Genomic DNA, 15,892 nt, shown 5'->3' on the forward strand with positions numbered 1-15,892 from the left:
TGGGGACAGTTAGAATTGAACTATGTAGACATGTTTCTTGAAGCCAAGTTTTACCTTTAAGGCTTTCATATTGCAGCTTGTGAGGCTGCAAGCAGCAATTGGCTACTTTGGGTCATTCACATGAATTCACTCTTAATCATATGATTAAGAGTCATATATAAACCATAAAACCCTTTATAAGAAATCAGAATCTGTTTTAAAAATTAATTATATGAACTAAACATATATAGAAAGAAATTGAAGCTCGAATATATTGAAGAAGCAAAAATTAAAGACATACCTATAACTGCCCTTTATCCTTAGTTGTTTACAATCACAGCAAATCAAAGTGTGACATGTTTAAGAGAAAGGTAATTAAGTTCTAAGGCTTTGTCATCTTATCACTTTTAAAAATACAAGATCTGAGTAAATGAAAGGAAATTAGAGAGGGTTGTTAAAGAGCTGAGTCATAGAGTGGAATAGAGAACAAGCGGAAGCGGAAGAGGCCAGAAAGCGTACACAGGCTGGGTTTGAAGAGAGTTGGGAATGCTGGTTGTGGTAGATGGTCTCTGATTTGCTTACCGGATCTACTCGCCATCCTTCTTAACCCTGCTTCGTGATTCCAGGAGGCTGATCTTTATCAGCTTCATGGACCAGTCTCTCTGTGTCTTCAGGTTGGGTTGGGTTAATATGACCTACTGATAAGTGATTAGAAGTCAGGAGGAAAGAAGGCAAGGGTATTTATTTCCATGATCTGCCCCCTTCCAAACTTTAGGTTGGCAGTGGATGCCATTTTCTAAGGTTACATCTCTTGTTGGGTGGGCTTCTCCTATAACTCGAAGACATTCTGGGTTGCAGGAACTGCTATCTCTCTATGCCCCTTCAAACCTAGTGGTTATAATACTGGCTTCTCACAGCTGCTAGCCTCAGGGTACTTCATCATCTCTTGGTTTCCCTTCATTCTTTACACACTTTAGTCTCTTCATTAAATGCTATTCCATCACTCTTTTAAAGTGTGCCATCAGTTTTTAGCTAGAACTGACTGATACATTGGTAGTGGGGAATAGGCGAAACGTTAAGGTAGTGTTAGGGAGGTGGGATAAACTGCTGTGGAGATAGATAGGAAGAGAAGGGTTTCAAAGCTTTTTATGGCATTCTAGGAATGTAACATGACTTCTTTATGTGAATGACTCTAATGTAGTCTTAAATGGCTTCTTAATTATTGATATTTGGTTGGGTTTCTGTTTGTTTGCATGCACAACAAGGATTGAACAGGGCTAAGAGATGTCTGGGATTTACATGATGAGATAATACTACTAGGATATATCTAGATTCATTTTATCATATTAAGACATTTCTCCCATGGAATCAGGAACATCCCAACCCAGTGCACATGCTAAGTTTTTATTGAAATTCAGTGAACTGCTGTGGTGTGAAATTAATTTTTATTGTCAGTCCCCTGCGTCGGCAGGCCGACGCTCAAGCCCTGCGCCACCAGGGAAGCCCTATAACACTTTATATAGCTGAGAATTCAGATCTCAATCAGGATTTTCACTCTCATTGGAATCCACTACTTGCCTACGACAAATCGGACAGGTAGAGTTCTCAGACAGCCAGCGATCAATGCAGTGAATGTGATATTCATGGGAGCAAGGTAGTATGCGAAGCTTGCTGTTTTCTGTGTACTCTGTAAGGCAACTGCTACAGGCTTTTAGTGCATCATTTTCACCAAAAGATCTTACAGCCAAATTGTCAATCTGTGCTTTGGTGAGTCCTGTAGTTTGGTATAGATCATCTTCATTTAAGAGGAAAAACTGTTGCATATTATGGGAGGACCCAGAGTCACTTTCATCAGATATTATTAGGATAATTTGTCTACCCCCTTGGCTGGTCTCTGATGATAAGTCTGATGATAAGTTTGTTTCTTCACTGCCTTCAAACATCAGTGAGCTAATTCCTGAATTTTCATCACTTGAGCTGGAACCGGAAATAGGACTAGAACTGGAACTAGACATACAATTGGGGCGTGAATGACAAATCAGTGTGGAACTTGAATGGGTATCATAGCTAGCATTTGAATCAGAACCAAATGTACCACTACTACTACCATTAGGTGACTCTAGCCATTCCATGTTTTGACTTGGAGGTGAGACACTATGCTCTAAATTACTGTCAAGGATAATTTGTCTACCCCCTTGGCTGGTCTCTGATGATAAGTCTGATGATAAGTTTGTCTCTTCACTGCCTTCCAACATCAGTGAGCTAATTCCTGAATTTTCATCACATGAGCTGGAACTGGAACTAGACATACAATTGTGGCTTGAATGACAAATCATTGTGGAACTTGAATGGGTATCATAGCTAGCATTTGAATCAGAACCAAATATACCACTACTACTACCATTAGGTGACTCTAGCCATCCCATGTTTTGACTTGGAGGTGAGACACTATGCTCTAAATTATTGTCTAGGATAATTTGTCGACCCCCTTGGCTGGTCTCTGATGATAAGTCTGATGATAAGTTTGTTTCTTCACTGCCTTCAAACATCATTGAGCTAATTCCTGAATTTTCATCACTTGAGCTGGAACCGGAAATAGGACTAGAACTGGAACTAGACATACAATTGGGGCATGAATGACAAATCAGTGTGGAACTTGAATGGGTATCATAGCTAGCATTTGAATCAGAACCAAATATACCACTACTACTACCATTAGATGACTCTAGCCATTCCATGTTTTGACTTGGAGATGAGACACTATGCTCTAAATTACTGTCAAGGATAATTTGTCTACCCCCTTGGCTGGTCTCTGATGATAAGTCTGATGATAAGTTTGTCTCTTCACTGCCTTCAAACATCAGTGAGCTAATTCCTGAATTTTCATCACTTGAGCTGGAACCGGGAATAGGACTAGAACTGGAACTAGACATACAATTGTGGCTTGAATGGCAAATCATTGTGGAACTTGAATGGGTATCATAGCTAGCATTTGAATCAGAACCAAATGTACCACTACTACTACCATTAGGTGACTCTAGCCATTCCATGTTTTGACTTGGAGGTGAGACACTATGCTCTAAATTACTGTCACTCTCCATAAGTTTACTTGAGTTACTAAATTCTGCCATTGTCTGCCTTAACGTGCTCTGAATTGGAACAGATGTTGTATCATTTAAGCTAGTATTTAAAGTTCTGCAATCGGGATTTCTAATGGTATTGACATAAGCTCTCACACCTGCCCGCTCAGAATGTGAATACATATGCCTCAGTCCTCGTTCACTTTCAGAAGTGACAGTGTTGTTTGGTGTCTCAGATGTTAACTGAGTTCTACTAGCTCTGCTGTCTCTCTGAGAATATGCTCCAGAATGAACTTGTCCTACTTCAAGATTGAAGGGTATGGTTGGATATATTTCCCTCATTCCCCAAGATTCACCACTGCTGGTTGTATCTGGAGAATTTTCTCCATGAACGGCATTCCTTGTTCTAGAAGTTTCAATAAGACCGCTATTTTGCAACTCAAATCCAGTCATTTGCTGTGTCAATATTTCTTGGTGCTCAGTTCTAGAAAATCTCGCATTCTCACTTAGCAGAGGCTGCTCAAAATTCTGAGAGGGTATACTATGATTCAGTCTTTGTACAATTTCCCTAAGTGAACGTGGAGGCGACCAACTTTCAATTCTTGCTCTGGTTCTCCAATACTCTGGGCTCCTACTTCTTGCTCTTCTCTGACTTGTGGTAGGTGGGAATTCCATTAATGTTTCAGTTGTATCTTGTTCAGACATAGATGGTCTTGTAAATATTGATTCAGATTGTGGACTTTCCACTTGCCTTTGGCTGTCTTCCATATTTTCTCTTCTGGGAAGTCTTGCAGATGCTACATATTCATTCTCTAGATTTGGACTCCCATTATCAAGGTTAACATTTATTTCTAAACTGAATATGAACTGATCACTTTTAGGATTAATTTGGCTCTCTTCTCTCCAAGATTGGTTTTCTCTTTGTCCACTTGTCATATTTTCAGTTTGTCCAGAACAGTTAAGCCAGTCTATTAGAGAGTCACCACTAGACACGTCATCTGAAGAGTCTCCTCTGTCTGTTAACAAAAAAAATGTGGAGGGTGCATAAAAGAACCACCAAAATTAGAACCATCATAAAATAGCACTCTGAAACTTTGTTTCAAAAATAAACAAAAAATGAGAACTTAAATACTCAGATGTTTTCAACTGATTTCACATTTATAGAGTTAATATTTTATAAACTGCACTGTGTAGATTTATAAGTAAAGGTAGAAAAGTTTCGATTCCATCCAAAAAGAGTGAGCTAATCCTAGATAAACTTAGAGAATTTTTTAAAAAGGGAATCCGGATGAAGTCTATGTTTCAGTATTTCATCATATACACAGCCCTGTGTACCACTGTCGGAGGAATGTCAAGAGACTTTTTTTTCAGTCCACTGTCAAAACACTAATGCAATTAAACAAGGTAAACACCAGTTAAGGTACAATGCTAGTAGTTTAGTTCAATTTACATTATTGTCTAATTTTCATTAGTCTCCAACATGACTACTTCTAGGCTCTTCACTTATGTGCTTTTGATAATAGATAAGCTGTTTTAAAATATAAGGTTATTGCCCAAACATAAACAAGTTTTATAGGTTTAAAAGTGTTTTCATTTTGAATACTTCTTAATGTTACCAAGATTTTTAATTGACATTAAATTGAAGGTCAGATCAAATGAATAGACTGAACCTAGCATGGTACATATAAGACCATATTCAAGAGCCAAAGTATTATAGTATCCTCTTCATTAGACAGCAAAATCCTCTACTTCACACTGGGAGGGAAAGCACCAGACCTGAGGTCCGAGCAGGGTTTCTCATCCTTAGCACTATTGACATTTTGGTGCTGGACAATTCTTTGTTTTGGGGAGCTATCCTGTGCATTGTGGGATATTTGGCAGCATCCCTGGCCTCTGCCCACTAGATGCTAGTAACACCCATGCCTCCCCTGTGACAACCAAAAATATCTCTAGCCATTGTCAAATGTCCCCAGGTGTTGAAGAGAGCACAATTGTCCCCAGTGGAGAATATTTCTGTTTGCTTTTTTTACATGTCTATGTAGAAAAAATAATTCAGGAAGTAGGAGGGACTTTCAGTTGAAGTAGAAAACCAAGAAAAATACAAATAGGCTACTTTGCACTGTTTCCCAATTAAAACAACCCAAATGTGAATCAGGAAAACAAACAAACAGACCTTGACATGCTCACCAAAAATCAAGTAAATGCCAGTTCTTTTTATGAGAAGTTACTTACCAAATGAATGTAAGTCACTTCTGTATAATTTACTATTTCCTATTATGAAGTTACTATTTCCTATTATGAAGTTCCTTATTCATCCCATCCTATTCCCTCCAAAAGCAAAATATACCTGTATTTTCATCTGAGTCTTGTGGTGCGTTTTCTTTAATTAGCTGAAGTCTTCTCAGCAACTCTTCTTCCGTACTTTCACCTGGAATGCCTAGAAGATTGTTGTCTCTCATAAATTCGTAATCTTCTTCACTCAGATTATTTACGAACCTGGAGAAATCTTCCCGAACCAATCGGTCCGTTTGACTTATGTGTTGGGCCGAAACTCCATCTCCTTCATCGTTGGAATCCGAGTTTTCCACCTTAATAAACAAGTGGAAAATTATCTGAAATTCACGACGTGGCGTTGAAATTCACCAATGGTCGTTTCGTTTTCTTCGCTTTCTACTTCCTGCCAGAGTGTCCGGTTCCGACTCAGTCGGATGACCCTCCGCACAGATTCCTCCCTTCTCCCTTCCCGACTCAGTTCTGTGGCCCCTGGTGATGCAACGGTTGGGAGCCGCCTCGAGCCCAGAACTTGCTAGACGTTGCCTAGGCACCCATTATCTTCCCCGCTGTTACCCTAGTAGGGACTGGATTCAGGTTAGGTTTCATTTCATTCAAAACCAGCCAATGTTACTGAGGGTTTATAGTGTACCAAGCACCGTGCTTCACCTCGTTTCACCCACATGAGCCTATCCTCAGGTTTTCAGGCTCTGATATGCTCTATTTATTCGTTACATTCCATATGACTGCCTTCTTCAAAATGCCATGCCAAAGTCAGCCTAGTTCAAGGCAGCAATTCTCATTTTCAGGTGCCCAGGGACCTCCGCCTTTTCTCCTCATGAATTTCTCAAATCCTAGACTCTCACTAAGAAAGCCCACAATTTTGGATAATTTACCAGGGCCCTGGCTGAGTCTCTTTAGTGTGTCCTCTCCCTTTTAACTGTTAATGGCTTCATCTTGCATTATATGGTCCTTCAGTCTTGTTTCAAACAAACAAGAAACACCAAAACTTTGGCAGGCTTTTCTGCTCAGCCAGGGAATTCCTTCTCCACAAAAGCATCACGTTCATTTTTGTCCTCCTTTCTCATAAATATTATAAATAGTACTTAAGCAAAACTAGCCAGAACATCACAGGAACTTTTAGGACAGATACATAATAGTTACTTTGTCTGCCACAGTGAGTACTGACTTTGCTGATTTTGTCGCATGTATCACCTGAAAGGCTTGGTGAAAATAAAATAACGCTCATTTGCAATGCTATCTGGAGGAGACCTCTAATTCACTCTCAGTACACAGCTTAGAAGTTTAAGGAGCTGTGTAAATTCACAGTTGTTGTTTTGTTCACGGTCCACAGCAGGCTTTCTTGTTTGTTCTCAAGGAGATGGAAGGATGGTAACTTTACTGGTGTGACAGTGAAGAATCTAAGTCTATGTCCTGCTTTTGACATTTGTTCGATGCCTCGTTTAACTTAAGCTAGAAAAATCAATCTTTCCCCTCTGAATCAAATCTCAGCACGTCTTTGGATGAGAACAGAATCCCCTAGACTACCCTGCCTCCTTTATGGACTTCTGAGTGTATTTGTTATCTTTTACTGAAGTTATTCTTTTCACAGGGGAAATCTGTTGTAAACTTGTTTGCTGTGCCTCAATCAAAACTAGCAGTATTATGAAAATTCAGCGTGATTTGTACTCTTGATGCAGGAAACCCTAACAATCGTTAGTGTTCTTGAGAGTGATTGATTCAGTTTAATTCAATTCAATCAATTCAAGTGTCAAGTATGTTTAGCGTTTGTTAAATGTCAGTCATATTATCAGATATTAAGATACAAAGATGAGTATATTTAAGAATCTGTTGTCATTAGAGTATAACAAACAATTGAGCTACACAGAGGTAAAATTACAGTTTTGAGGAGAAAGTGATTTGAGTGAGAGAGAAAATCGGTTTCACTGCATTTGGGTTTTAAAGGATGAATAGGAGTTTTCTAAGTGAATGAAAGGGGGAAATATTTTCAAAAGTGAGAACAGCAACTGCTAACACTCGTAAAACAACAAGGATAGTAGATTTTAATTACTAAAAAAAGACATTAGTTAAATTGGCAGAGCAAGGCCAAAAAATGGAGACCTTTATGACATGTTTAGAAGTTGGACTTTATCATTAGTGCAATGGAAAGATGTTGAAGTCTTTAGACAGTTGATGGTCAAATTTGCAATTTAGAAATAATATTGATAGCAGTATTGAGGATGAATATGAAGGGCAACAGTTCAGATGGGAGGGTCAGAAATAGATAGAGGGCAGCCTAGGCTAGTGATGACAAGGATCTGAATCAAGGCAAAGGAATATGATTAAAATGAAGGACTTTAACAGATCTCTAGGCAGCAGAACTGATTAAACCTAGTAATATATGGGACAGATGGAAAAGTGGGGAGGGGGAATATATGAGGGAAAGGCAGGGGTCAGGAGTACTTCTGTACTTTCTGTATTTCTGTCTTTGCTTAGTGGACAGTGGTACCAATAAGAAGTAACACCTGATTCTGAAGTTGTATGGTTTAGCTTAAGAGGGAGCATGATTGCTTATGATTAGAATAGTATGCAAGTTACCTGAAGATTCAGAAAGTCTTACAGTCATTCCAAATTTAGGTACAGAAGCACATGAACTAATAGCCCCGGATGTTTGGTGTTCCCTGTAGTTGGCTCTCAGTGTCAATGACTCTAGCTTCCTGAACTATTTGTTCCTGGTTATGTTCCAATTCTGGTGCAAGTAACAGGGTATAGGGATCATCATCCCAGAGACCTACTTATTGACCTTGATTATTTAAATAGAAGCCACCAATATAGCTGTGCTTTACACTTAGTTCTCTCATGTCTTGACTTTCCTTCTGAGTATTGCAGTGTAGGTTCAGTAGTTTTTCCTCTGGATGGCAATATTGCTGCTTTGGCCTTTGTTCTATCCCTTGTCTTGATATCAGAAGTCTTCTGAAGATGTTTTTTCTTCACTTCTCATTTCAGAGATGGGAGGTGCATCAGGAAGTCCGGAGGTTGACTAGAGCATCACTCTAAGTTGAGTTGGAGGGGAAGAGGTTGAAGATGGAAAGCTGCTTACTTTCAAACAGAGTCAAGCACTTAAAAATTTGGCCAATCCATTGTTTATGATGTGGTGAAAAAATGGGGTGTGTGTGAGCAGATTTGGCTGTTCTTTTATCCTGGTTGTAATAATGGAGTTTTGTAATCAAGAGTTTTCTTTTACTGACTCTGTCCAAGGAAGCTTCTGAACAGATTCTATGACTCAAAGCGAGACTTAAACTAAGCAAGAGATAGCATTCTCCCTGAATATGGGTAAAAGGAGTTCCGTGGCTTTAGAACTGTAAGAAATGATCAAGACATATATTCCAGATACCTATTGCAGTATAACAAACCATTCCAAAACGCAGTGGTAGATACAATAGAAACCATGTTGTTATAGTCAGGACTTTGTGAGCTAAGAATAAAGATAAAGAATACTGGGGATGGCTCATCTCTGCTCCATCATGACTGGGCCTCAGCTGTGGTGGTTTGAATGATTGGAGATAGATTAGACAACTTGACTGGTGTCATATGTCTGGGGCCTTGGTTCTGGCTAAGTTTTCTTTGAGTCACATCTTTTGGTGCTGAAATGTCCAACCAAGATGGCATCTTTATTCACAAATCTGGGGCTTGAGTTGGGCTGCACAGGCTGAAAAATCTGGGGCTGGTTTTCTCTCTGTCTCTGTCTTTCTCCATGAAATTTCTTGGTGTAGTTTTGGAGTCTTAGCAACCTGGATATCTTAAAGTAGTTGAACTCTTACATAGTGAGTGGCTTCACCCAAAGCAAACACCTCAAGAGACTTGGCTGGAATCTGTAAGTCTTCCTATGACTTAACCTCACAAGTGCAAGAACACCTTTTCTCTTGCATTCTGTTGATTGAATAAGCCACTGGATCAGCCCATATTCAAGAAGTGGGACACCACATTCTACCTTTCAATAGAGAGGTAACAAAGATTTTATGGTTATATTTAATGTACTATAGCACATGATGAAAAAACTCTTATAATGATGACTTTTCAGTTGAAGTGGAAATTAATCTCTCCCTCTGTTTTCTGAATTGCATTATTCTCTGGGTAAAAATTAAAAAAGGGAGGACATAAAATCTGAAGTTCTGGGCTTCCCTGGTGGCGCAGCGGTTGAGAGTCCGCCTGCCGATGCCGGGGACACGGGTTCGTGCCCCGGTCCGGGAGGATCCCACATGCCGCGGAGCGGCTGGGCCCATGAGCCATGGCCGCTGAGCCTGCGCGTCCGGAGCCTGTGCTCCACAACGGGAGAGACCACAACAGTGAGAGGCCCGCGTACCACAAAAAAAAAAAAAAAAAAAAAAAAAAAAAAAAATCTGAAGTTCTTTGCATTCAGCCTGATTTTATAGATACCCGATTAAGGATGTTTTTATTATGTAATAGTTTTCCCACATCAGAGACCATTGGTAATATTAAGAGCTATTTACTGAGCAACTGTAATTGCTAGACACTCTGCTTGTGTTTTAACTTATTTGATCTCAAGCCCCATGCAAGATAGGTATTACTATTCTCAGAGCTAAAGGCATGGAGGCTGATGCAAATTAAGTGATTTTCTCAAAGTTACAGTAATAGATAATATGTTTAGATTCAAACAAGGTCTGTAGGATGACTCTCCCTGTTTTGCTCTACTCTGCTGTGTTTAATGAAAACACAATTTTAGACATTATTACACAAACGTAGTAAAATCTCAGTTAAATGAGATGCTTGAATCATGTTTGATCATTTTCGTGTGCCATTTCAATTCTGCTTTGGAGTTAGTCTAGAATATCTTCGTTTTAACTTAATAAAGAGTAATTTTAAATCAAGAAGTAAACATAATTAAAGCTTGATAAGATATTTCATATTTTTATGTTTTTTTCTTTCCCACCAGAAGGATGGGTTAAAAGCTTGAAAGCATTGATGCAGAAAAATGAATCTAAATATGCATGTCTCATGGAATCTACTGGAATTGGTTCTTTGACACAAATACTTGTTTTGAATCTAAACATGAAATTCTTGTTAATTGAAATCACACCCTTTCCACTTACATAGGCTTGACACTAGGAATTAGTTTCATCTCTTCCTTATGCTTACCTCTAATTATGGAAATAAAAATGTATTTATTTAGCAAGGTCTCATCCCTCTTATGATTTCCTTTCTTCCCGGTTCTGCTCAGATTTAGACTTCTGATAGCTTTTCTATTAGTGCCGTGTCAGTGGATAGTTTGCTTCTATGCTTTCTCTAGTTTTGAGCCATTTTACATACTTTCTCTGAGGCACGCTCCAGGTCTGTGATTCACAAACAAGTTAGTTCATATTTCCGCACATTTGTTTATTTGTAAAGTCTTACATCCTAGATTATTGTAATAAATAAATAAACTTACATATACATAAATAATATTCTGTTTGTTACCTATATAGATATATTTAAAGATGAATTTTACGGTTCCAAGGATGAAACGGATATCAGGTTTTTTCTCAAAACAAATGAACACAGAGAACACAAAATGAATAAGCAACACAAAAGCTCACAATATATGAGCAAAACCAAATTAAGCAGGCCTGCTGTATACAGATTCACAGGTTGTGCACTCTAAAATTCCCAGGGGGCACCATTCATGTAAAGAAGAAAGTGAATGACACTCCTATAAATTTGCAGTGCACCACCTGTACAACTGAACATGCAGACCCTGAAAATGAGCTTTAATGCTATCTTCTGCCTTCCTTCGACCCAGTAGGGAGAAGAGAAGAGGATAATGAACTCAGGGAGAGTAAATAGTTACTTTATTACTTGTTCTTCTCCAGGCCTAGAATTTTATATGCTCCTATTGAAGGGAGGTTGGTGATTTTGTTCAGTAGCCTGCAGTCACAGGGAGGTGCACTGCCTCTTTCACCAAGTATTTACACCAGTAGGTGTAACCACAATGGCAGCGTGTGGTGTGGGTAAAAATGGTCACCTCACATCTCTGTCATGTCGACTCTCCCTTTTATGGTGCTAATTGGGTGTTGTAGTCGCTCTTATGGAGAGTCACTGAATGGTCAGTCTGGGTTGCCTATTCAAAGAAACTCACCACATTTTCAAATTACATTACAAAAAGGCCCCTACATTTCAGGCATACCATTTTGCTTAAATTCAAACTACTGTACTATAATCAAGTTACCTCTCTTGCTTAAGTCTTAATATCCACAAACCTCAACAAATTCAATGGACAGTAGGTTGACCAAAGGGTGAAAGTTCTTTAAAAAGTAGCATTTGTATTGGGAGCAGAGTTTGGGTTTCCTTATGGTCGGATTTCCTGGGGCCTCTTTAATATTCAGGCTAAATGCAAGCTCTTATCCACACTATTAGAATGCATGCTCTATCTTCAAACACATTTGACAACTTATTGCATATAGAATAAAGTAAAATGTGTAGTAAGTCCTTGCAAAAATCACTCTAGATTTGCCAACATTACTACATTTTCATCTTTCAAACTTCAGTTTAAATGTCACTTCCATGGAAAGGTCTTCCTGACCAGTTTATCTAAAATAAAATTGTGCATGTCATGCTCTGTCACAGACGCTTATCTCTTCCTCCAATAAACTGTATACTATAAGAATAGTGATCTTTATAGCTCAACCTGTGTTTTCCATCTATTCAGTTCCTTAAAGTAGATACTAAATGAATATGCGTTGGAGAGTGAAAAAAGTAAAGTAAGGAAGAAAGGCCAGAGGGAGGAAGGGAGGAAGGAAGGGCCTCTGGCAAAGATTCTCTCTCCATCTTTTTTCATTCTGGCTGCTGTAACAAAATGCCACAGACTGGGTAGCTTATAAACAACAGAACTTTATTTTGTAATGTTATGGAGGCCTGAAGTCCAAGATCAAGATAGCAGCATGGTCTCATTCTGGTGAAAGCCCTCTTCCTGATTCATAGCCAGAACCTTCTTGCTGTGTCCTCACGTGGTGGAAGGGGGCTAGTGAGCTCTCTGGAGCCTCTTTTAAAAGACATTGATCCCATTCATGAAGGAATTTGTGGAATCTAAAAAATACAACCAACAAGTGAATATAACGAGAAAGAAACAGACTTACAGATGTGGTGAACAGACTGGTGGTTACCTGTGGGGAGAGGGAAGGGGAGAGGGTAGGGGATTAAGAGGTACAAACTATTATGTATAAAATAAGCTACAAGGATATACTGTACAGCACAGGGACTATAGCTAATATTTTATGATAACTATAAATGGAGTATAGCCTTTAAAAATCGCAAATGACTATATTGTACAGCTGTAGCTTATATTGTATACCAACTATATTTCAATGAAAATAATAATAATAGTCACAAAAAATCTGAAATAAAAGGCATTAATCCCATTCATGAGGGTGCCACCCTCATGACCTAATCACCTTCCAAGGGCTCCACCTCCTAATACCACCAATTTGGGGGGTTAGGATTTCAACATATACATTTTGAGGGAACATAAATATTCAGACCATAGCACTCTTCTTTGACCAAACTTGAGTCAGGCTTCTCTGAGTCCTCTTTCTAACTAGTCCCTGACCTTAGGCTCTGTCCTTGGCCCATTTAGACTAGTATTAACATGAATTCTGGTGGGTCAGTTTAGCAAAAATCCTCTACCCTTGATATATGATCAAACTCTTTATCCCTCACCCTTCATGTCTTATCACCCTAGCCTGACTACAGAAAAAAGTTCTGTCAAATTGGTTTAGCCAGAATTCTCCTTACCCCTGATGTTTCCTCTTAGTAATTTTCTATCCACTGACCCCCACCCTGCTCCTTGCCTTTATATCCTTACTTGTTCTTACTATATTAGGAGTTGAGCCCCGTCTCCCTCTCCTACTACACAGCCCCTCTGTAGTAGTCTCCCTGACTTATCCTTGCTACCTTTAACAAGTATCATGTATACTTGTTTTCTTCAGTACCTTCCAGGCTTTCCTTACCTACATCTCTCTGCATGTGCTGTCACTTGTTCCATGCCTTTGTTCACATTGTAATCTGTGCTTGCGATGCCCTACCCTTTATGCCCTAGTTCATATCAAACCTCTCTGTAATATCTGTACCCTTCTAGTCCTGTATTAAATGCACTGCCCTTCAAGATGGCCTGTAAAACTCCTGTTTGCATAAATATTTGCCATTTTTCAACTTCCTGTTTCCTCTTAGACTCTTAAATAGAACAATGTGTGCACTTGCCTTCTACTAGATTGTAAACTGTAGTGATGCAAGAAGTAGGCATCATTATGTGCCCCTCTAATGCCTAACACCAAATGTTATGCACAGTTAGAAACTCAATAAATACCTGATTAGTTGAACTATGGTCCTACTATATAGTGAACATTTCAAAGGCTATTGAATTGGATTCTGATCTCCCCCGCTCATGGGCTGTGTGACATTGGGTAAGTTATTTAATCTCTCAGTTTAAGTTTCATTATTTGTAAAAGGCAATGATAACTAAATGGGTTGTGGTAAACTTTAGTGACATTCTATGTAAAATAAAGTAAATGTGATACTATATGTAAAGGTGTCTCCTGCTTAAGGTCAGGAATCCATTTGTAAAAATGAAGCCGTTTTTGTTAAAATGTAACCAGGAAAAAATTTCCTATTATTTTAATGGAAACCTTTAATATGTTTTATATGTTTGCCCAACAACCCCAACAAATTTCCTGAAATGCAATGAAACAAAAGAAACAAAAAATTGTTATAATATAGATATTTAAAATCATCATATCCTAATCACCTAATAATTAATATGGTTTTAACAAACATTGCTTTGCAGTAACATGGCCTCTCTTAACCCCAGTAACATCAGAGTTGCACATCCTCTTCTGTGACACTTTGCAGGCTTTTCAAAATGTCTACACAGGAATCTGAAGTTTTACCCAATGTATTTGGAATGTAACTCAAGATTTTCTCCAACCACTGTGTTCTTATAAAAGTTACCTTGAATTTGCAGATGCAAATATGTTTTATTGCTGTATAATCACTGGCTGAAGAATATTTGATTGAGAACTAATTAAATTCTCTGTAGTGTAAGTATTAAAGCAAAGAGCTCTTCTAACAGGGAAGTAATAGGAGATATTTTGTGTGTTATATCTTCATATAGGATTGCTAAACAGTGTTGTTCTTAATAAATGTTATTTTCTAACTTCCTTCCATTATGAATCAAATTAATTCTAAACCCAAGATTTAATTTAGTCTTCATTTCTCAAATTCAGTGAAAACATTCATTTTTGGGGTTTTAAGAATTTAATTCAGTTATGCAAAAATATATCTAGGGGTTTATTTTATTTTTTAGTTTTAATTTAATTTAATTTCTTTCTTGAAGTATAGTTGATTTACAATATTGTATAAGTTTCTGGTATACAGCAAAGTGATTCAGTTATATATATATATATATATATATATATATATATACACACATATATATTCTTTTTTATATTCTTTTCCCTTATAGGTTATTACAAAATATTGAATATAGTTCCCTATGCTATACAGGAAGTCCTTGTTGGTTATCGATTTTATTTTATTTTATTTTATTTTTATTTTTTTATTTTTTTGCAGTATGTGGGCCTCTCACTGTTGTGGCCTCTCCTGTTGTGTTTGTGCAGGCTCAGTGGTCACGGCTCATGGGCCCAACCGCTCTGCGGCATGTGGGATCCTCCTGGACTGGGGCACGAACCCGTGTCCCCTGCATCGGCAGGCGGACTCCCAACCACTGCGCCACCAGGGAAGCCCTCGATTTTATATGTAGTTGTGTTTATATGTTAATCCCAAACTCCTAATTTATCCCTCACCCCCTTCCCCTTTGCTAACCATAAGTTTGTTTTCTATGTCTGTGGGTCTATTTCTATTTCATATATAAGTTCATTTGTATAATTTTTTTTAGATTCCACATATAAGTGATATCATATTATATTTGTCTTTCTTTTCTTTTTTTTTTCTTGTGGTACGCGGGCCTCTCACTGCTGTGTCCTCTCCCACCGTGGAGCACAGGCTCCGGACGCTCAGGCTCAGCGGCCATGGCTCACGGGCCCAGCCGCTCCGCGGCATGTGGGATCCTCCCGGACCGGGACATGAACCCGTGTCCCCTGCATCGGCAGACGGACTCTCAACCACTGCACCACCAGGGAAGCCCCTATATTTGTCTTTCTGTGTCTGGCTTACTTCACTTAATATGATAGGTCCATACATGTTGCTGCAAATGGCATTATTTCATTCTTTTTTTATGGCTGAGTAATATTCCATTGTGTGTGTATATGTGTGTGTGTGTGTGTATGACACGTCTTCTTTATCCATTCATCTGTTGGTGGGCATTTAGGTTGCTTCCATGTCTTGGCTATTGTAAATAGTGCTACAGTGAACATTGGGGTGCATGTATCTTTTCAAATTATGATTTTCTCCTAGGGCTTTATTGATAATGACATACACTCTAGCCCACCTACCTCACTTATATTTCCATATATCCTGAGTGAGTCAGTGTCTTTCTTTTGGCTTTTTAAGAAATC

General features: G+C 38.6%; 1 protein-coding gene and 1 long non-coding RNA gene across 2 annotated transcripts in view; one reads left to right on the top strand and one right to left on the bottom strand.

The window, feature by feature from the left end:
* The window catches only part of LOC308611007, a 290,376-nt gene that overhangs the window by 129,818 nt on the left and 144,666 nt on the right, over positions 1 to 15,892 (top strand). The gene's annotated exons all lie outside the window — the stretch shown is intronic.
* LOC308610991 (E3 ubiquitin-protein ligase RLIM-like) lies at positions 1,518 to 7,956 on the bottom strand (the record flags this gene model as incomplete). Its single annotated transcript, XM_081259944.1, has 4 exons — positions 1,518 to 1,774; positions 2,915 to 4,075; positions 5,407 to 5,647; positions 7,951 to 7,956. The coding sequence occupies 4 exons, from the start codon at positions 7,954 to 7,956 to the stop codon at positions 1,518 to 1,520; spliced, it is 1,665 nt and encodes a 554-aa protein (XP_081116070.1).

Source organism: Mesoplodon bidens (assembly GCF_964165515.1).
Source record: "Mesoplodon bidens genome assembly, contig: HAP1_SCAFFOLD_49, whole genome shotgun sequence".
Lineage (NCBI taxonomy): Eukaryota > Metazoa > Chordata > Mammalia > Artiodactyla > Ziphiidae > Mesoplodon > Mesoplodon bidens.